Source organism: Salvelinus sp. IW2-2015, linkage group LG14 (genome assembly GCF_002910315.2).
Source record: "Salvelinus sp. IW2-2015 linkage group LG14, ASM291031v2, whole genome shotgun sequence".
NCBI classification, from domain to species: Eukaryota; Metazoa; Chordata; class Actinopteri; order Salmoniformes; family Salmonidae; genus Salvelinus; species Salvelinus sp. IW2-2015.
The window spans coordinates 24,459,745-24,482,374 of NC_036854.1; the positions used below are offsets into that span (position 1 = coordinate 24,459,745).

The 22,630-nt window shown below is 46.6% G+C and overlaps 1 protein-coding gene across 1 annotated transcript; it reads right to left on the minus strand.

The window, feature by feature from the left end:
- Positions 1–9,339: 9,339 nt before the first annotated feature.
- On the minus strand, positions 9,340–13,454 carry LOC111972976 (diamine oxidase [copper-containing]-like). The gene is made up of 4 exons (XM_024000089.1): positions 11,909–13,454; positions 10,363–10,651; positions 9,753–9,885; positions 9,340–9,609 (listed from the first exon to the last, which is right to left on the minus strand). The coding sequence occupies exons 1-4, from the start codon at positions 13,452–13,454 to the stop codon at positions 9,340–9,342; spliced, it is 2,238 nt and encodes a 745-aa protein (XP_023855857.1).
- Positions 13,455–22,630: the final 9,176 nt, after the last annotated feature.

The window sequence follows — 22,630 nt, forward strand, 5'->3', positions numbered from 1 at the left end:
TGCCTCTCTGGGGCTGTGTGACAGCGGTGATGGCCCGGCCCCCATGCCTCTCTGGGCTGTGTGACCAGCGGTGATGGCCCCGGCCCCCATGCCTCTTCTGGGGGCTGTGTGACAGCGGTGATGGCCCCGGCCCCCATGCCTCTCTGGGGGCTGTTGTGACAGCGGTGATGGCCCCGGCCCCCATGCCTCTCTGGGGGCTGTGTGACAGCGGTGATGGCCCCGGCCCCCATGCCTCTCTGGGGGCTGTGTGACAGCGTGATGGCCCCGGCCCCATGCCTCTCTGTGGGCTGTTGTGACAGCGTGATGGCCCCGGCCCCCATGCCTCTCTGTGGGCTGTGTGACAGCGGTGATGGCCCCGCCCCCATGCCTCTCTGGGGCTGTGTGACAGCGGTGATGGCCCCGGCCCCCATGCCTCTCTGGGGGCTGTTGTGACAGGGTGATGGCCCCGGCCCCCATGCCTCTCTGGGGGCTGTGTGTGACAGCGTGATGGCCCCGGCCCCATGCCTCTCTGGGGGCTGTGTGAAGCGGGATGGCCCGGCCCCCATGCCTCTCTGGGGCTGTGTGACGGGTGATGGCCCCGGCCCCCATGCTCTCTGGGGGCTGTGTGACAGCGAGGATGGCCCGGCCCCCATGCCTCTCTGGGGGCTGTGTGACAGCGGTGATGGCCCGGCCCCCATGCCTCTCTGGGGGCTGTGTGACAGCGGTGATGGCCCCGGCCCCCATGCCTCTCTGGGGGCTGTGTGACAGCGGTGATGGCCCCGGCCCCCATGCCTCTCTGGGGGCTGTGTGACAGCGGTGATGGCCCCGGCCCCCATGCCCTCTGGGGCTGTGTGACAGCGGTGATGGCCCCGGCCCCATGCCTCTCTGGGGGCTGTGACAGCGATGATGGCCCGGCCCCCATGCCTCTCTGGGGCTGTGTGACAGCGATGATGCGCCCGGCCTCCATGCCTCCTCTGGGGCTGTGTGACAGCGATGATGCCCCGGCCTCCATGCCTCTCTGGGGGCTGTGTGACAGCGATGATGGCCCCGCCTCTCCATGCCTCTCTGGGGCTGTGTGACAGCGATGATGGCCCCGGCCTCCATGCCTCTCTGGGGGCTGTGTGACAGCGATGATGGCCCGCGCCTCCATGCCTCTCTGGGGGCTGTGTGACAGCGGATGACGGCCCTGATGGCCCCGGCCCCCATGCCTCTCTGGGGGCTGTGTGACAGCGGTGATGGCCCCGGCCTCCATGCCTCTCTGTGGGCTGTGTGACAGCGGTGATGGCCCCGGCCCCCATGAAAAGAGAGGCCTGGAAGATGGATCACAACAACCTTTGGGGGTGGTGGATATTATGCAATAGGGCTCAACCCTTCTCTGTGTTTCCAAATTCACTGCCAGGCATGTCCCCACACTCCCATAACCCCTGGGGGAATGAATGCCAGGTGGTGTTCTTTTACAGTGTGTGGCATGTTAATGAAAACCATTTGTTTTTACCTACTGTGATACAATCGTACTGTATGTCATGTACTGTGTATTAAGGGTCTCTACCCTTTCATGTCAGCGTAATAGCCGGCTTCGCCTCGTTGCTATGACCACTTCACAACCATGATAAAAATGTCATAACACCTGGCCTATCATGTATTATTACTTAGTTATAAACCGCGTCGTTCAAGCCCTGAATGCTGATTGGCTGAAAGCCGTGGTATTTCAGATCGCATACCACAGGTACTTGTTTACTGTTTCTAATTACGTTGGTAACCAGATAAAAAAATAATAATAAAGGAACTCGGGGGGGGTTTGTGGTATAAAAACGGCCGATAAACAGCCCTTAGCCATGGGGTATATTGGCCATATACCACACCCCCTCGAGCGTTATTGATTTAATAGATCCTCTAAGATCACCACCCTGCGATCTTTGTTTCCACTGTCCGCCCCCTGCGGAGTGGATTGGACCGGACTCTGCCCGCCTGGCTCTATCAGGCTTTGTCTCAGCTGTTCTGGGTTATTTTGAGAGGTGGACAAAGAGGAATTGGATGGTTGACATACCAGGGGAGACAGACAGGCTGCCCAACCCCACTGCATGGTGGCAGCACTGGGCTGCTGGAGCACAGCATGGTCCCACACTACCCCCTCCCCTCTCTCTCCTCTCATGTTGACATATTGATTGTGCTTAAACACTGTACATAGAAACCAGTTACCATATCTATGCACATACAGTATGCAGTATGCACATACACTTGAGTGTCCCATATATGCCTTTTTATAGATAGTCGAGGCGTGACACTGCTATCAAAATAATGGTGATGCGTCTGTCGAAGCGTCTCAAGCTTACTTGTTGATGCTTACTTACATGAACATCAGATTAGTGTAGAGATTCAAATAATGAATTATTGGCCACTTGCCAGCCAGTCTTGCATCCATGACTCTGCTAAGTGCTTCCAGCTGATTCTATATCTCATATTTATGTCACGGTGAGATAAAGATGAATATTAAGAAAGTATTTTGAGAGTCATGATTGGAGGACCAAAAATGTCCTGTTTAGACAAACGTGTAAGTGAAACGTTTTTTGATTCTGCAGATAGATCAGTCAAAAGTTTGGACACACCGACTCATACAAGGGTTTTTCTTTATTTACACTATTTTCTGCATGGTAGAATAATAGTGAAGACATCAAACTATGAAATTACACATATGGAATCATGTAGTAATCAAAAAAACTGTTAGCCACCCTTTGCCTTGATGACAGCTTTGCACACTATTTGCATTCTCTCAACCAGCTTCACCTGGAATGCTTTTCCAACAGTCTTGAAGGAGTTTCCACATATGCTGACCACTTGTTAGCTGCTTTTCCTTCACTCTGCGGTCCAACTCATCCCAAAACATCTCAATAGCGTTGAGGTTGGGTAATTGTGGAGGCCAGGTCAACTGATGGAGCACTCCGTCAATCTCCTTCTTGGTCAAATAGCCCTTACACAGCCTGGAGGTGTGTTATGGGTCATTGTCCTGTTGAAAAACAAATGATTGTTCCACTAAGCACAAACCAGATGGGATGGCATATCGCTGCAGAATGCTGTGGTAGCCATGCTGGTTAAGTGTGCCTTGAATTCTAAATAAATCACTGATTGTGTCACCAGCAAAGTACCCCGACACCATCACAACTCCTCCTCAATGCTTCACGGTGAGAACCACACATGCTGAGATCATCCGTTCACCTACTCTGCGTCTCACAAAGACACAACTGTTGGAACCAAAAATCTGACTAAATGTCCATTGCTCGTGTTTCTTGCCCCAAGCAAGTATCTTCTTATTATTGGTGTCCTTTAGTAGTGATTTCTTTGCAACAATTCGACCATGAAGGCCTGATTCACACAGTCTCCTCTCAAAAGTTGATGTTGAGATGTGTCTGTTACTTGAACTCTGTGAAGCATTTATTTGGGCTGCAATTTCTGAGGCTGGTAACTCTAATGAACTTATCCTCTGCAGCGGAGGTAACTCTGGCTCTTCCTTTCCTGTGGCAGTCCTCACGAGAGCCAGTTTCATCATAGCGCTTGATGGTTTTAGTGACCGCACTTGAAGAAACCTTCAAAGTTCTTGAAATGTTCCGTATTGACTGACCTTCATGTCTTAAGGTAAGGATGGCCTGTTGTTTCTCTTTGCTTATTTGAGCTGTTCTTGCCAAAATATGGACTTGGTCTTTTAGCAAATAGGGCTATCTTCTGTATACCACCCCCTAGCTTGTCACAACACAACTGATTGGCTCAAACGCATTAAGATGGAAAGAAATTCCACAAATTAACTTTTAACAAGGCACACCTGTTCATTGAAATGAATTCCAGGTGACTACCTCATGAAGCTGGTTGAGAGAATGCCAGCTTCAGTGTGTGCAAAGATGTCATCAAGGCAAAGGATGGCTACTTTGAAGAATATGTGGATTCCATATGTGTTATTTCATAGTTTTGATGTCTTCACTATTATTCTAACATGTAGAAAATAGTAAAAATAAAGAAAAACCCTTGAATGAGTACGTGCGTCCAAACTTTTGACTGGTACTGTATGTTCCTCGGTGACTGTGCAGTTTCTTTTATCTTTTGCCATGGTTTGTCCTCCTGTGTGGTTCACAAAAAGGTGACATTTGATTCCCTCGAAGGGTATTTATTTAGCCTCCATAAGACAGGAAACCATACTCTCTTTTACACCCCCACATGTAAAGTCAATGGGCAGAGATGTTGATGATGCCCCTAGACTTGTGTAAAACTTGTGTTAATGGTTAACATCTTAATGTGGTGTTGATTGTTGTTGAATGATTTCCACCAGGATATGTTACCCATGCACTAACTGTTACTCATCATTCAGACATATGTGGGACTTCCACGTGTGACTCATATTGAAAGATAACATGTGGCTAATATAAACAGGAACCTATTCTAGACTTAGACTCAACTCTTGAGTGTGAAGAGAATACTCCCCTCAAGCTGTCTAAGACGGTTATCTACTTGACCCAGTGGCTCTAACCAGCGGTGTAGTGGACGGTCAACAGAGAGACATAACCAGGGGTGTAGTGATGGTCAACACAGAGACATAACCAGGGGTGTAGTGGACGGTCAACACAGAGAACATAACCAGGGGTGTAGTGGAGGGTCAACAGAGAGACATAACCAGGGGTGTAGTGGACGGTCAACACAGAGACATAACCAGGGGTGTAGTGGACAGTCAACAGAGAGACATAACCAGGGGTGTAGTGGACAGTCAACACAGAGACATAACCAGGGGTGTAGTGGACAGTCAACACAGAGACATAACCAGGGGTGAAGTGGATGGTCAACACACAGACACATAACCAGGGTGTAGTGGAGGGTCAACACAGAGACATAACCAGGGGTGAAGTGGATGGTCAACACACAGAGACATAACCAGGGGGTAGTGATGGTCAACACAGAGACATAACCAGGGTGTAGTGGATGGTCAACAGAGACATAACCAGGGGTGTAGTGGATGGTCAACACAGAGACATACCAGGGGTGTAGTGGATGGTCAACACAGAGACATAACCAGGGGGGTAGTGGATGGTCAACACAGACACATAACCAGGGGGTAGTGGATGGTCAACACAGAGATATAACCAGGGGTGTAGTGGACAGTCAACAGAGAGACATAACCAGGGGTGTAGTGGACAGTCAACAGAGAGACATAACCAGGGGTGTAGTGGCAGATGGTCAACACAGTACCAGACATAACCAGGGGTAGTGGACTTCACAGGAGCATATGCAGGGGTGTAGTGGACGGTCAACAACAGAAGACATAACCAGGGTGTAGTTATTAATGGTCAACGACATGTACCATAACACAACCACAGGAGTTGGCCCCCCGCCTTATGATGCGTAACAGGTTTCAAAAAACACCCAAGAATGAAAACTTCACCTATTACCATCGACAAGCGCGGTGATTGTGCCAAGTAGGTCCTTAAACGGATCTATAGCATCTAACGAAATATAAACACAATGAGTGGCGCTAGTGACAATACACAAGCGAAGAGAGCGATAACCAGGGGTGTTAGTCCGGAGGATGGTTCGAACACACGCCGACGATAACCAAGGGAATGTACGTGCGTCCACAAGTACAACACAGAAGCATGAGCATCCAGGGGTTGTAGTGGACAGTCAAACACAGAGACAAAAGTAACCAGGGAAGTACGTGGGACCGGTCAACGACAGAGATATAACCAGGGGGGATAGTGACAGTCAACACAGAGGAACCACTGGAACCCAGGGTAGGGTGGATCGGTACAACACAGAGAATATACGCAGGGTCGTGTGGACGGCAACCACAGACGCATAACCAGGGTGAGTGGACGCGTCAACACAGAGACATAACCAGGGGGGTAGTGGAGGGTCAACAGAGAGACATAACCAGGGGTGTAGTGGACAGTCAACACAGAGACATAACCAGGGGGGTAGTGGATGGTCAACACAGAGACACAACCAGGGGTGTAGTGGACAGTCAACACAGAGACATAACCAGGGGTGAAGTGGATGGTCAACACAGAGACATAACCAGGGGTGAAGTGGATGGTCAACACACAGACACATAACCAGGGGTGTAGTGGAGGGTCAGCACAGAGACATAACCAGGGGTGTAGTGGAGGGCCTAGAAAGGCCAGAACCTAGGAAGAAACCTAGAGAGGAACCAGGCTATGAGGGGTGGCCAGTCCTCTTCTGGCTGTGCCGGGTGGAGATTATAACAGAACATGGCCAAGATGTTCATAGATGACCAAGTAATATAGTTGGGTAATGATTGTCAATCATTTGACCAATCATTTTGTTAGAAATACCCATCAGCCTGTCCTATTAATCCTTAATCTACTTTGATATTAGTTTTTAAATCAAGCAGGTGCATGCAGCCTGTAAGCACCCAGAGGAGGACTGTCTGAACTTTTTAAAATGTATTATAAAGATTTTATTATTATTACAAAATTAAGGCTGAAACAGACTAAGATTTTCTCAGACTCGCTTCCTGTGTGCGAGGGAAGAGAGGTACAGTGGGGTCCGAGAAAGTTGACGCCCTTGATGAAGATGAGCAATAAAGACTGTATAAAATAAATAATTAAAATACTGAGCTATATAGTATGCTAATTTGTTTTTAGAAATTATATTATTTTATACTAATACAATTGCTCAGAGAAAGAGATTTCTTTCTCAAAAAAGTAGAGGTCAGAAATATTGACACCCATATAAAGTAGTCAATAGTTAAGTATTTGGTCACATATCTAGCAATAATTACATTGACTCTACAAACTTGTTGGATTCATTTGCAATTTGTTTTTGGTCTTGTTTCAGATTATTTTATGCCCAATAGAAATTAATGGTAAATAATGTATTGTGTCATTTTGGAGTCACTTTTATTGTAAATAAGAATATAATATGTTTCTAAACACTTCTACATTCATCTGGATGTTACCATGATTACGGAGAAATCCTGAATCAGTGTCAAAGATCATACCCCCAAGACATGCTAATCTCCCTGTTCTTTTTTGGTATATTATTAGGATCCCCATTAGCTGTTCCTGGGTTCCACACAAAACATGAAACATGACAAAATACAGAGCATTAGTAGACAAGAACATCTCATGGACGGAAGTACATATATTTAAAACAAGAAAAACACAAATTAAAGGTTCTGTACTGACTCAATAATGAACAAAAATAAACGCTTCCTGGCCGGCTCCCCTCTCTCCACTGGGATTCTATTACCGGGGCTGAGTCACTGGCTTGCTCGCGCTCTCCCGTGTCGGTAGAGTCACTGAYGTGATCTTTCTGTCTGGTTTTGCACCCCTCTCGGGCTTGTGCTGTGGGGAGATCTTCGTGGGCTATACTCAGCCTTGTCTCAGGGTATTAAGTTAGTGGTCTCTTGATATCCCTTTGGTGGTGTGGGGGCTGTGCTTTGACAAAGTGGGCGGGGTTACATCCTGCCTGGTTGGCCCTGTCCGGGGTTAACTTTAGAAGGGGCCACAGTGTCCCCCGTCAGTCCCCAGTATCTATGCTGTAATAGTCTGTGCCGAGGGACAGGGTCAGTCTGTCCTATCTGGTATAATTCTCCTGTTTGATCTGGTATCCTATGTCACTTTAATCATGTTTACATGCTGTTTTACCCACTTCATATGTACATATACACTGTATTCTAGTCAAGGCTCATCATATATAACTACTGCTGTACACACCTTTTCTATTCATATACTGTCCATAATGTCCATAATTTACCTCTTCTAGTTGTCATTGTACAACTGATTAGGTATCCCCCTTTCCCATATACATATACAGTAAGTATTATATTTTCTAAGGCAGAAATTAGAGTTGTTTCTCATTTAACCCCTAGATGGCAGTAGCTATTCACATCTTCCCAGACTCATTCCTGACCACCAACCACTGAGAATCGGTGAAACTGATTTCCTTTTGAATCAATGGACTGCTTTGACAGTATATTTTGCCCTCCAAACAATATATTGTATAAAGCTAATGATTAACACTGTGTTTTTGGTTTCTCTGTTGCTGAACACTTGGTCATGTTAATGTCACTTAGACCACTGTAGCATTGATCTGTGTAAGGAGTTTTCCCTCCTTTGCAAAACTCATGTTTTGTATTCATCCCCTACTGCTTATCATTATGACTAACAGACTGTAGGTTATGTCACATGGTCTATCAATCATTAACCCTGTGTCAAAGTTTTAAAAAAACAGGTCAAAACAATGTTACAATCTACTGTATATTTGTCTTAGTATTTAACAGTTCAGGTACATAGGTTGTTCCTCAGGGAACCTCACTCTAAGGTTGTTCCTCAGCGGTCCTCACTCTAAGGTTGTTCCTCAGGGAACCTCACTCTAAGGTTGTTCCTCAGGGAACCTCACTCTAAGGTTGTTCCTCAGGGAACCTCACTCTAAGGTTGTTCCTCAGGGAACCTCACTCTAAGGTTGTTCCTCAGGGAACCTCACTCTTAGGTTGATAATGCTTCTCTCTAAGATGATTGACATATGGGGTTGTAACTTCTTGTTCATCATGGATGGTGTTTAAAAAAAAACAATTTGGTTAAACACTTGACACGGTGGTCAAATACTCCTCAAGCATAACTTCCCATTCGTCAATGCCGTTGCTTGCACTGGTCCTCTTACTCACCAAGATCCTTACAGCTGTTTTTCTTTACCTTTCCAACGTACATCAATCCGTTTTTGAAAAAGCAGAGGAAAGGAACAAGAGTTGTAGACGTCTGTGGACTGTTCCAGGACAGACCTTGACTGGAAAGAACAAATAAAATACTCCCTATAGCTAAACACGGTCTGATTCCCTGTATTAGTTCACAGGTCAGTATTGACTTTCCCACCAATACCAAGAGTGTGCAAAGTTGTCATCAAGGCAAAGGGTGGCTACTTTGAAAAATATATTTTGATTTGTTTAACAGTTTTTTGGGTTACTACATGATTCCATATGTGTTATTTCATGTCTTCAAGTCTTCACTATTACAATGTAGAAAATAGTAAAAATAAAGAGAAACCTTTGAACGAGTAGGTGTGTCCAAACYTTTGACTGGTACTGTATGTATGTACAATGGTAAAATGTGTCTGAGTTATGATTTTAGAGAGTTTCTTATGAAATGTGCCTATGTATAGGAATGGTAAATTGTTGTAATACTTTTGCACACTCATTAAAAAAAAAGTTATTCTTTCACATTTTAACAGGAACGATATCAACATAATATGACTTTTATTAATGCCTGTGTCAGAATATATTATTTAGCATTTACATGATTTCCATCCTCAGAACCAAGGATGGAACCTCCATTTTGTGTCTTTCCTGTCAGTCGCACCAGTCCCTCAGACTCCTGCATAGGTGCCGTTGTAGAAGAAAGGCCTGTCAGTCACACAGTGACCTACGACTTCTGGGGTCCATCTCTGGACCTTGGGCTTGCCCTCTTTGTCTTGCCGGACGATGACGGTACTGCGGGACGCCAGAGAGGGGTCCGCGTCGAAAAAGTTGAAGGGACGCAGGAAGAAGCCCACGGCATTGCCGGGCGTCGACGTATTGGGGATGTCCTCTGAGTGGGGCACGTGCAGGAAGCCCACCGTCACCCAGGCAACCAGGTCCTACACAGGAGACAGGTTGATTGATTAATTGATTGATTGTATTTATTATTTAGTTATTATACAATTATAATGCCATCCAGGGTAGGGAAGCTTCTATTTTGAGTCTGAGAATGAGTTGAGTTATTGGTAACAATAGGTCTCACCTGGTTAATGATGTTTTCATCGTTGCAGATGTAGTCCTCAAAAGACACCACCGGCTCCCAGGGGTCGTTCTGAGTGTAGATACTACTGCTGGTGGGCTCACTGTCCTTGTGTTTGGTCACAGCCAACGGGTATCTACATACAGAGGAAGATAAAGCCACTCTCACCAGTACACATCATATGTAGTGCACTTCAGACTGAATCCGAACTGTCTGACAGTAGATGTCAGATGCTATAATAATCTGAATCCCTCGGCCGTCATTACAGATCACTGCATTCTTCGATACAACTGTAGAGTTATTTTCTACCACGTTGATGGATGCTTTTTTCCTCCGAACAAAAAACAATAACAAATGCTCCTGGGGCAGCAAGTGGTGCTGTTTTGCCTACCTCAGCTTTAAAGGGATAGTACCCATACTACCCCACCATATGATTAGATGGTGCCAATCTTTCCCATACATTGTTGGTAGTGGCCTGCAGATTTCCTCTGTCTACAGTGGGAACTACTCAACAGATGGTGTGGGATGAACTGAAGTTGATTGAGGTATGAAAACATCTGCTAAACTTTGATTTTCAGGGTGAACAGTCCCTTTAGCTGTGTGTTGTCGTTACCTGGACCAGCTGATGCCGTTCTCCTCCATCCAGCCACGGGGCAGCACACTGTTGGCGTGGGAGTTGTACTGGATGCGGTAGCCCTTCTGGTGGCCCCACTTGTTCTTCTCGTTGGGGTTGTAGAAGTGCACGTAGCGGGGGAACTTCTTGCCGAAGCGGAAGGCGGCGCCGCGTTCCGTCTGGTGCTGCGTCTTGACGAGCTTGGATTGGACGACGGAATGTTTATGGCTCCACGGGTTGGTGAAGTTCACATACTTGAGGTTCATCGACTCAAAGCTGTTCTCCCGACCTGGAGCGTTTGACAAAAGCAATCATATTAACGGGGTTAAGCAGGGTTGGGGTCAAGCAGGGTTGGGGTCAAGCAGGGTTGTGGTCAAGCTGGGTTGGGGTCAAGCAGGGTTGGGGTCAAGTAGGACTGGGGTCAAGCAGGGTTGGGGTCAAGTAGGGCTGGGGTCAAGCAGGGTTGGGGTCAAGTAGAGCTTGGGGTCAAGTAGGGCTGGGGTCAAGTAGGACTGGGGTCAAGCAAGGTAGGGGTTAAGCAGAGTTGGGGTCAGCAGGGTTGGGGTCAAGTAGGACTGGGTCAAGGACTGGGGTTAAGTAGGATTGGGGTCAAGCAGGGTTGGGTGTCAAGCAGGGTTGGGGTCAAGTAGGGTTGGGGTAAGTAGGGCTGGGGCAAGCAGGGTTGGGGTCAAGCAGGGCTGGGGTCAAGCAGGGTTGGGGTCAAGCAGAGTTGGGGTCAAGTAGGGTTGGGGTCAAGTAGGGCTGGGGTCAAGCAGGGTTGGGGTCAAGCAGAGTTGGGGTCAAGTAGGGTTTGGGTCAAGTAGGGCTGGGGTCAAGCAGGGTTGGGGTCAAGTAGGGCTGGGGTCAAGTAGGTCTGGTGTCAAGTAGGGCTGGGGTCAATTAGGGCTGGGGTCAAGTAGGGCTGGTGTTTGCAATTAATTCCATTTCGATTTCAAAAGAAGAATTGAGATGCAATAATGAATGCATTTGAAACCTTTATTGCCCTTTGTTGAGTTTAAATGCAGTGGACCTAGGCATTGAAGTAATGTTCTGATATTGCACAGACTAGGCATATCATCACATTTATCAGTTGTATTGCCCATGGCACATGATATGAAAGGTTATTTTGGGTTTCTTGTCAATGATTCATCACAATGGCTGACATAATTTCATGTTGTTGTATTTGGCTGGGAGCAACAATCATAAACCAACCATCTAGGAGCAACACCCATAATGCAATGGTGGACCAAAGATCTAAAATACCTTCAAGAATTTGACATTCTTCCCTAGAAGTCAGATCAAACAGAGGCTAGRACACAAGCCTGTACGTGTGAACATTGTCACCTTATTTCTTTGGTATTTTATTTCCTTTCTATTTTGAAAGTATACCAACCCATGTGTTATTATAAATTGCTGTATTTACATATAGACTGAACTTTGTAGCTTTACAGACAGATAATCAGCAACCATTCACAGAATTACAAAATGTGGTTCCTGAATCCTGAATGACATAATCACACTACCAGATTGATAGAACAGAACTCACCAGCAATATCAAGGTCAACCTTGTAGTGGATGAGATGCGTGTGCAGGTTGCCCAGAACGTAGTTATACACCTTGGACCCGTAGTGTAGTCCGTTAGGCGTGAAGAAAGTGGCGTGGATGTAACCGGTGGCACTGACCCTGGACTCCATCACTCCGTTCTGATAGAAGAGGAAGTCCCAGATGTAGTCGTAGTTATAGACGGTGGAGGTGGTCCGAAGCACCAGCACGTGATTCTCCAGACCCCCGAAAAAGTTGTAGCCCCCTTGGGAGTTATTGTTGAAGTGCCTCCTCAGAGGCATCCCCGTGGTCATCTCAAACACACACAGGGCGTTCTTGTAATGTACAGGCTTGTCCGTATCGTAGTAATGGTGCAGGTCTAGAAAGGTGGCGATTTCAGGGCAGTCGATGCCAGGCGCCAGCTCGTAGTCATGGGTGCCCATGACCCAGCCAGCGTCAATGTATTTGGTCTGCATGGCGGCGGGGGTGTCGCCTGAATAGAAGGCAATGGCCTCCTGGAGACTGACCTCGTAGGCGATGCGCTCTCCGTTGAAGCGCAGGTCGAAGATCTGGAGGCCGGCGGAGGAGCGGACACGGAAGGCGAAGGACCAGCCAGCATATTCCACAAAGTTCCCATCCACATGGTAGCGAGGGCCTTGGGGCTCCACCAGCTTGGGCCCGTGGATGTCAGTGCGGGTGTTGCTGTGCCCACGGGGAATGTAAGTGGAGTACAAGTCCTCGTTGTCATGGTCAGGAAGTTTGACTTTCTCCAGCGTTCCTTTCTCGTATTGTTCCGCCAGTTCCTCCACCTTGTCAAAGTACTGGCCATTGTACCACACCTTCTCCACCGTCCAGCGCTCAGGGTCCAGGTCTTTATGATTCACAAGGACCTCAAAGCCCACAGGATGGATGAAGTAGCCCTCCACAAACTTCTGCAGCATGATCCAGGTCCTCCTCTCACCCGACTCCAAACCACGGGGTGCAATGTCAGAGAACGTCAGGCAGCGGTCGGTACAGTTGTGGAAGGAAAATCCCCCCGTGGTCTCAAACAGCACCTTGTGGACCTTGGCGGTGATCTTCTGCAAGATGTCGATTATGTGCGAGTACTCAGCCACTGTAATGGGCCGTGACTCAAACCGAATGGGCTTGTCTCCCTTGAAGGTCTTCTCCCTGTACGAAGTAGGAAAGGGAAGTGGACTCACGATGATCTCGGTGATGTTGGGCTGGGACTGGTTCCCGAACTGCACCACCACCCTGGCCTGGCGCGTGGGCTTGGCCTGGCCCCGGTTCAGGGCCCTCAGTGCCTTGTGCTTGCGGGGCAGGTGGAGCTCCATCAGCAGAATGCTATTCTTCTTCAGGGACTTGCCCCGGGCCGCTGTCAGACCCAGCTCTGGCTTTCCTTGCAGGTAGTCCCGGACATGGCGCATCTCATTGGGGGTCAGGTCGGCGAACATTGATGCCCCGTGGTGAGCCCACTCCCGACCACGGTCAGCTTCACACACATCCAGAGCGAGCAGCAGCACCAGCAGACAGAAGCACCTCATGGCCATGTCTACTGAGACCCAACTGGGAGAGAAGACAGACAGCCAGTGCAGAATGTGTTCTTATAGTCACCAACCTGTTGTTTTTCCTGTTCGACCCTTGCACTTGAGCTATAAGCCTATTGTCTGAAGCTTATCTAATAAAAGCACTTGAGTAAACCCTCTACTGATCTTATAGCCTTCTCTGTTTCATCCAGTGCTTCCTACGCTGAAAAGAAAAACATACTTTACAGCATATCTGGCATCCAGATACAGACATATTCCCCCCACACCCTTCTCTCCACATCGGGCAACGCAACCTTCCTCCTCCTCCTCCTCCTCCTCCTCCTCCTCCTCCTCCTCCCTCCTCCTCCTCCCCCCAGGTGAATCTGGGATTTATGTTTTACAGTTGCCTCTTTCAAACAGTTAGATGTTATAACATGCTCCTTTAACCCTATTTATGTAATATTGCGATATGCTGCGATGAGGCTGAACTTAAAAAGCATGTAAATCAGTGCGCTGTAGGCAATGCATGCCTTTGCAACAAAGAAACTGACCTACCTACGGTATGCACTTCAAATGTTGAAGGCACAGAGTGAAACAATGTTGCTTTATCCAGAACCAGAACACCCAAGCAGTTGAATCCGTCCCGTTGCAGTCCCAATGGAAGATACCTAGTATGACAACAGGGCTCAATGAACAGATGTTTATATATTGTCACGTTCCTGACCTATTTTATGTGTTTTTGTATATGTTTAGTTGGTCAGGGCGTGAGTTGGGGTGGGCATTGTATGTTTTGTGTTTAGATCACTGTTAATCAGCCTTATATGGTTCTCAATCAGAGACAGGTGGTTTACGTTTTCCTCTGATTGGGAACCATATATAGGCTGGCTGTTCACACTGTTTTGTTGTGGGTGATTGTCTCCTGTGTTTGTGTCTGCGCACCACACGGGATTGTTTCGGTGTTATTTCGTTTGATGTAGTCTGTTTCCTGCTCGTGAGTTCTTCGTGTCTATTATTGTAAGTTCCATGTTCAGGTTTCGTCTACGTTGTCCGTTTGTTATTTTGTATTTCTGAAGTCTAGTTCGTGTCAGTGTTCGTCTGTTTTTTCAATAAATCATTATGTCAGCACACCTCGCTGCGCATTGGTCTACCGATCCTTCTCTCCTCTCCTCGTCCGAGGAGGAGGAAGACGACACCCGTTACAGAATCACCCACCAACCGAGGACCAAGCGGCGGGGAGAGCTCAACAGAGCAACCAGGACTCGTGGACTTGGACGAATTTTGGAGGGAAAAGGACACTGGGCGCACATTGGAATATCGCCGCGCTCGTGAGGAGATGGAGGCAGCGAGAGCCCAACAGCGGTGTATGAGGAGGCAGCAAGGAGACGTGGCTGGAAGCCTGAAAGCCCGTGAGTACTACCCAAAAATTTCTTGGAGGGGGCTAAAGGGGAGTGTGGCGAAGCCGGGTTGGATACCTGAGCAAACTCCCGGGCTTGCCGTGGAGTAAGAGGGCGTCGTACTGTCAGACACCGTGTTATGCGGTAAAGCGCACGGTGTCCCCAGTACGCGTGCTTAGCCCAGTGCGGGCTATTCCACCTTGCCGCACTGGGAGGGCTAGGTTGGGCATCGAGCCGAGTGCCATGAAGCCGGCCCAACGTATCTGGTCTTCAGTACGTCTCCTCGGGCCGGCGTACATGGCACCAGCTTACAGGTGGTGTCCCCGGTTCGCCTGCTTAGCCCAGTGCGGGCTATTCCACCCGCCGCACTGGCAGGGCTACGGGGACCATTCAACCTGGTAGGGTTGGGGAGGCTCGGTGCTCAAGAGCACGTGTCCTCCTTCACGGTCCGGTATATCCGCGCCACCTTCCCACCCCAGCTCAGTACCACCAGTTCCTACACCACGCACCAGGCTTCCAGTGCATCTCCAGATCCCTGTTCCTCCTCCACGCACTCTCCCTATGGTGCGTGTCTCCAGCCCAGTGCCTCCAGTTCCGGCACCACGCACCAAGCCTCCTGTGCGTCTCCAGAGCCCTGTACGCACTGTTCCTTCTCCCCCGCACTCGCCCTGAGGTGCGTGCCCTCAGCCCGGTACCTCCAGTTCCGGTACCACGCACCAGGCCTAGAGTGCGCCACGAGAGTCCAGTGTGCCCTGTTGTTGTTCCCGCACTAGCCTGAAGGTGCGTGTCCTGCCCGGTACCTCCAGTTCCGGTACCACGCACCAGGCCTACAGTGCGTCTCAGCCGGCCAGAGTCTGCCGTCTGCCCAGCGGCGCCTGAACTGCCCGTCTGCCCAGCGCGCGCCTGAACTGCCCGTCTGCCCAGCGGCGCCTGAACTGCCCGTCTGCCCAGCGGCGCCTGAACTGCCCGTCTGCCCAGCGGTGCCTGAACTGCCCGTCTGCCCAGCGGCGCCTGAACTGCCCGTCTGCCCAGCGGCGCCTGAAATGCCCGTCTGCCATACGCCGTCTGAACTGTCCGTCTGCCATGAGCCTGCAAAGCCGCCCGTCTGCCATGAGCCTGCAAAGCCGCCCGTCTGCCATGAGCCTACAGAGCCGTCCGCCAGACAGGAGCCGCTAGAGCCGTCCGCCAGACAGGAGCCGCTAGAGCCTTCCGCCAGACCGGATCAGTCAGAGCCTTCCGCCAGACCGGATCAGCCAGAGCCTTCCGCCAGACCGGATCAGCCAGAGCCTTCCGCCAGACCGGATCAGCCAGAGCCTTCCGCCAGACCGGATCAGCCAGAGCCTTCCGCCAGACCGGATCAGCCAGAGCCTTCCGCCAGACCGGATCAGCCAGAGCCTTCCGCCAGACCGGATCAGCCAGAGCCTTCAGCCAGCCATGACCGTCCAGGCCGTCAGCGAGCCATGACCGTCCAGAGCCGTCAGCGAGCCATGACCGTCCAGAGCCGTCAGCGAGCCATGACCGTCCAGAGCCGTCAGCGAGCCATGACCGTCCAGAGCCGTCAGCGAGCCATGACCGTCCAGAGCCGTCAGCGAGCCATGACCGTCCAGAGCCGTCAGCCAGCCATGACCGTCCAGAGCCGTCAGCCAGCCATGACCGTCCAGAGCCGTCAACCAGCCAAGAGCGTCCAGAGCCAGCCAGCCAGGATCCGCCAGTCATTCTGGTGTTGCCCCTCATTCTGGTGTTGCCCCTCATTCTGGTGTTGCCCCTCATTCTGGTGTTCCCCTCATTCCGGTGTTGCCCCTCATTCCGGTGCTGCTCCTTATCCTGATGATGCCCCTTAATTTAGGTGGGGTTATTTGGAGGGTGGTCATTGTGGGGAGGCTACAGAAGCGGGGATTGATTATGGTGGGGTGGGAACCACGCCCGGAGCCTAAGCCACCACCGTGGTCAGATGCCCACCCAGACCCTCCCCTAGACTTTTGGTGGTGCGTTCGGAGTACGCACCTTGAGGGGGGGGTTATGTCACGTTCCTGACCTATTTTATGTTATTTTTGTATATGTTTAGTTGGTCAGGGCGTGAGTTGGGGTGGGCATTGTATGTTTTGTGTTTAGATCACTGTTAATCAGCCTTATATGGTTCTCAATCAGAGACAGGTGGTTTACGTTTTCCTCTGATTGGGAACCATATATAGGCTGGCTGTTCACACTGTTTGTTTGTGGGTGATTGTCTCCTGTGTTTGTGTCTGCGCACCACACGGGATTGTTTCGGTGTTATTCGTTTGATGTAGTCTGTTTCCTGCTCGTGAGTTCTTCGTGTCTATTATTGTAAGTTCCATGTTCAGGTTTCGTCTACGTTGTCCGTTTGTTATTTTGTATTTCTGAAGTCTAGTTCGTGTCAGTGTTCGTCTGTTTTTTCAATAAATCATTATGTCAGCACACCTCGCTGCGCATTGGTCTACCGATCCTTCTCTCCTCTCCTCGTCCGAGGAGGAGGAAAGACACCCGTTACATATATAACCTTCTGCTTGGCAGCGATGGAATGTGATTGGTCAACAACGGATTTTAAAAGTGTTGACATCTCAGGAGTGCTGTATAAATAATTAATTCCACTGGTCTGCGTGTGAAGAGGCTCCCAGGAAAATTTGAATCAAGTGGTTTTGAACTGATTCCATTAGTGTGGAATGCTGATGTCAATTTACTGCATCTAATGAGTCAAATATTTATCCTGGTAGAGGATAGTGGTTCATTACACATGAGTAATGCTCCCCTAACATGCAGGAGGTCTGAGATACTCTGCTGCTCACACAGAGTCTGGAAAATGAATGTAACACTTTCACTGTATGCTCATTAAGGATTATTCACACCACAATTGGTTTAATGAACTCCATTGTGAGTCTGTGGATTTCACTGTTTCAACGAGGAAATTATGTGGTATTACAAACCTCTTGGATGCATACAACAGTGTGACAGTTTACATTTTTACTAGTTATTTTATTTACTGTTCACACTACCTAGTTATTTTATTTACTGTTCACACTACCTAGTTATTTTATTTACTGTTCACTACCTAGATATTTTAGTTACTGGACTGTTCACACTACCTAGTTATTTTATTTACGTTCACACTACCTAGTTATTTTATTTACTGTTCACACTACCTAGTTATTTATTACTGTTCACTACCTAGATATTTTAGTTACTGGACTGTTCACACTACCTAGTTATTTTATTTACTGTTCACACTACCTAGTATTTTATTACTGTTCACACTACCTAGTTATTTTATTTACTGTTCACTACCTAGTTATTTTTTTACTGTTCACACTACTAGTTATTTTATTTACTGTTCACACTACCTAGTTATTTTATTTACTGTTCACACTACCTAGTTATTTTATTTACTGTTCACACTACCTAGTTATTTTATTTACTGTTCACTACCTAGTTATTTGAGTTACTGGACTGTTCACTCTGCCTAGTTATTTGAGTTACTTTCCCCTCTGCCTAGTTATTTGAGTTATTTACCCTCTGCCTAGTTATTTGAGTTACTTTCCCCTCTGCCTAGTTATTTGAGTTACTTTTCCCCTCTGCCTAGTTATTTGAGTTACTTTCCCCTCTGCCTAGTTATTTGAGTTACTTTTCCGTCTGCCTAGTTATTTGAGTTACTTTCCCCTCTGCCTAGTTATTGAGTTACTTTTCCGTCTGCCTAGTTATTTTAGTTACTTTTCCCTCTGCCTAGTTATTTGAGTTACTTTCCCCTCTGCCTAGTTATTTTAGTTACTTTCCCCTTTTCCTAGTGCTTGGCAAGTTTCACAGGATGTGTGTATATTATTCTTAAATGACCATGCAAAATATTGCCAACGTGATGTTGGTGAAAACAGCCTGGTGTAACCAAACATACCATTTTATGATAATGGTGAAAACAGCCTGTTATAAACAATATAAAACGTCCTGTACCTTCTAGAAACCATCCAGTGGAGGTTACGGCTATTGTGGAACTCGGGCACATTGTGTTGTCTCTGTTCTCATACAAAACCTGTGGACATCATATGAAATCCTTCAATTCATTTGTTTCTTCAGTCTATAAAGGAAAATACAAGATAATCAGTGTCTATACAATTGACAGGACATTATATAGAGTAGTATGTGTTTGCACTGCTGTGTATATTGGCACCAAACTTGTATTTACATATATTGTTTTGATATTGCAAATGTTAGTGCTGCATGACTTTGTGAACCTGCCATCACAGCCCCCCTCACTATCACAATGCTAATAACATAAGGGGACTGTGGCTTTGCAGGTCTATCAACTGGGTTAGTTCTGGTATAACCAATATGTTCCACAACAAATCACTATGGCATCCTAATGACCTTCAACTACATTATATAAATATCTGACATTTGATCATCCTGCTGTTTCAGGAATTTTCCTGCACGGCAGGAAATGCAAGCTTGTAGTGTATTTGAGGTTTAAAATGGCTTCTAGCGTTTGGAATTTCCACTTTAATTTGCCCTAATGAAAAATKTATCAAATCCTACAAAAAAACGTCCATTAATTATTATTATCCTGTTGCTGTAGGATTATTTTCTCCTGTGTGAAACTGGTTCAAATTAAGATGTGACATCTGTATCCTCTGCAATGCAACTAATTAATCAATGGATTTTTTTATCTTTGATTACTACATACTCTCTGAAATAAACCCTATGAGTTAATAATGTCCTTCATAACATTGATAACATCTGAGAAGAAAACCCCCAAAATTAGGAAATAATGAACAGGAACAGAAGTCGTGGGGATAGAGAACTGTGAATGAAAAAATAAATCAAAGTATGATGATTTCATATGTTGATCWTCTTTGACACCGTTAACCTTTCTCTGTGTCGTGCAGGCTTATTATGGTTTGTACCACTTTGCCAGTTTGAAATGCCTCTCCATCTCAAGCAGATACTTCTTGTTATTAACATTGGACGTTATTCTGACGCTTTTGTACATTCTGGAGAACCACAACAATACTGGCTGTTTCCCGTCAATGATGGGTTGGTCCTGTTTACAGATGGTTTTTCATATTAATCTCCTCTAATGATTTAACTGATGAAAGGACACAGCTGTTTAATTTCCAGAGAAATACAAGCTAAGGTCCTTACAAAATACCAACGTCACATCCCACTGGTATTTAAAAAAATCTTATTCTATATCTACTCTGTTATCTACAATGTCTACTCTGTTATCTACTATATCTACTCTGTTATCTACTATATCTACAATGTCTTCTCTGTATCTACTATTGTCAAGTTCGTCATAGTGATGAGACCAAGGCGCAGCGTGATATTAATACATTCTTCTTTTAATAAAGAAAGAACACTAAACAAACTAACCAAATAACTAAACGAACGTGAAGCTATACACAACGAGTGCTGAAACAGGCATTTACACATAGACAAGAACCCACAAATCCAAAATGGAAAATGGCAACCTAAATATGATCCCTGATCAGAGACAACGATAAACAGCTGTCTCTGATTGGGAACTAAATCAGGCCACCATAGACCTACAATATGCCTAGACTAACAAACACCCTAGACATACAAAAACCCTAGACAAGACAAATAAGCATACCCACCCTCGTCACACCCTGACCTGACCAAAATAATACAGAAAACATAGATAACTAAGGTCAGGGCGTGACAACTATATCTACTCTCTTATCTACTATTTCTACTCTGTTATCTACTATATCTACTCTGTTATACTACGTATAACTACTCTGTTATTCTTCAAATCAAATTGTATTTGTAATATGTCCCGAATACAACAGTGTAGACCTTACAGAGAAATGCTTACTTACAAGCCCTTAAAACAACGTTTTAAGAAAGTTAAGAAAAATGAGTAAAAAAATAGAAAATAAAAGGAACAAGTATTTAAACAGCAGCAGTAAAATAACAATTGCGAAGCTATATACTATATCTACTCTGTTATCTAACTATATCTACTCTGTTATCTACTATATCTCTCGGTTATCTACTATATCTACTCTGTATCTACTATATCTATCTGTTATTACTACTATCTACTGTGTCACTTACTATATTATCTACTATAAACACACTGTATCTACTATATCTGTGTTATTTCATATATGTTATCACTATAATCTACTCTGTTATCTACTATATCTACTCTTATCTACTGGGTTATCTACTATACCTACTCTGTTATCTACTATACCTACTCGTTATCTACTATATCTACTCTGTTATCTACTATACCTACTGAGTTATCTATTAGATCTACTCGGCTATATCTACTTGTATATACTACTGTTGTTATGTACTATACCTACTCTGTTATTACTATACCTACTCTTGTTATCTACTACCTACTCTTATCTACTATATCTACTCTGTTATCTACTATATCTACTCTTATCTACTGAGTTATCTACTATATCTACTCTTATCTACTATATCTACTCTTATCTACTATATCTACTTTATCTACTGAGTTATCTACTATATCTACTGAGTTATCTACTATATCTACTCTGTTGTCTACTATATCTACTCTTATCTACTGAGTTATCTACTATATCTACTCTGTTGTCTACTATATCTACTTGGTGTTCTGTGGAAACAAAGTCGTTTCTGTAATCAAGTGTTTCAGTGCTTTTAATGGTAATCCTGTGTGAGAGTAGACTCAGCTCTCTCTCTGGTGACCAGTACATCTGGTTGAGGGGCCGTGGAGTATGTCTCTAAAATGGCTGCCATGCTCCAGATGAGCGTTACAGGCAGTCAGGGCTTTGGTGGCAGTTGTGTTCGCTCTGGGGGTCAAAGGGTCAGGCCAGGGATATTTACCAGGAAAAAGACCCTGCCGTTCTTCACGAAACGCCTTTCTTAATAGGATTAGTAACAGCACAAACATATCCCTCCATCCATGAATGAGGTCTCCCTCTCTTTACCTGTACCTACTAGGTGTCACCCACTTCCTTTTCCTTCCTCAGCCCCCATCCTGCTATGTTCTGTACTGTTGGACAGGCAGGAGTCACCGAGTGTCACCATCCTCTGTCTGGTGGCCAATGGTGGCCCTTCCAGCTATGCCCCTCAGACCGCTGTTGGACAGGCAATATGGCCAACCGGTGGCTTCAAAGCCTCTCAATGGCCAAAACATTCCATCTGCAATCCAGGGATTATATACTGTTCATCATCGGTAAACTCCGAAAACTTTTGGTTGACGTAGAAAATAAAGGCGTTGTTGGACTCTGGAGCAGACCCCCTCTACTTGGACCTTCCAGCTAAGCACAAGCATGATGGATGGTGGGTTCGATTCCTGGTAACACCCATATGTAAAAGATGTATGCATCCATGACTGTAAGTCTCTTTAGTAGAAAAGCAACTGCTAAATGGCATATATCATTACATTATTAATTCCATTTCATGTTGTTTATCACCACTCTAGGCACTGGTGTAAACACACAGTGGAAGAAAGAGTGGACCAGATTTCCCCCCGTCTGGAATGTGAGGTGGACTGTTCCGAGGTGTGTCAATACAACATGCAGGACTGGAGGCTGGAAGTAGACAGGATGCGCCACAAACACGGGGGGATGACGACATTGAACTGTACTACAAACAACTGGGTCCCAAGGCTGTCTGCTTCTTACCCAAGTCAGGAGATAACCAATCACATTACTAGGACTCCAAAATGTTCAATAATGATACCAAATCTATTTGCATCGAGCTTGATGACTGTGGGCATTTTTGCTTACTTTTGTTCTAAATAGAGACTGCTGGAAGGGCTATGGGTCATATTAG

Excerpts from the sequence above, each read along its gene's own strand:
- LOC111972976 (XM_024000089.1), bottom strand. The coding sequence starts at position 13,454 with ATGGCCATGAGGTGCTTCTGTCTGCTGGTGCTGCTGCTCGCTCTGGAT. Across the intron at positions 9,886-10,362 it reads AACGGCATCAGCTGGTCCAG|ATACCCGTTGGCTGTGACCA; the intron begins GTAACGACAACA and ends CTCTGTATGTAG. Across the intron at positions 9,610-9,752 it reads ATGAAAACATCATTAACCAG|GACCTGGTTGCCTGGGTGAC; the intron begins GTGAGACCTATT and ends TCTCCTGTGTAG.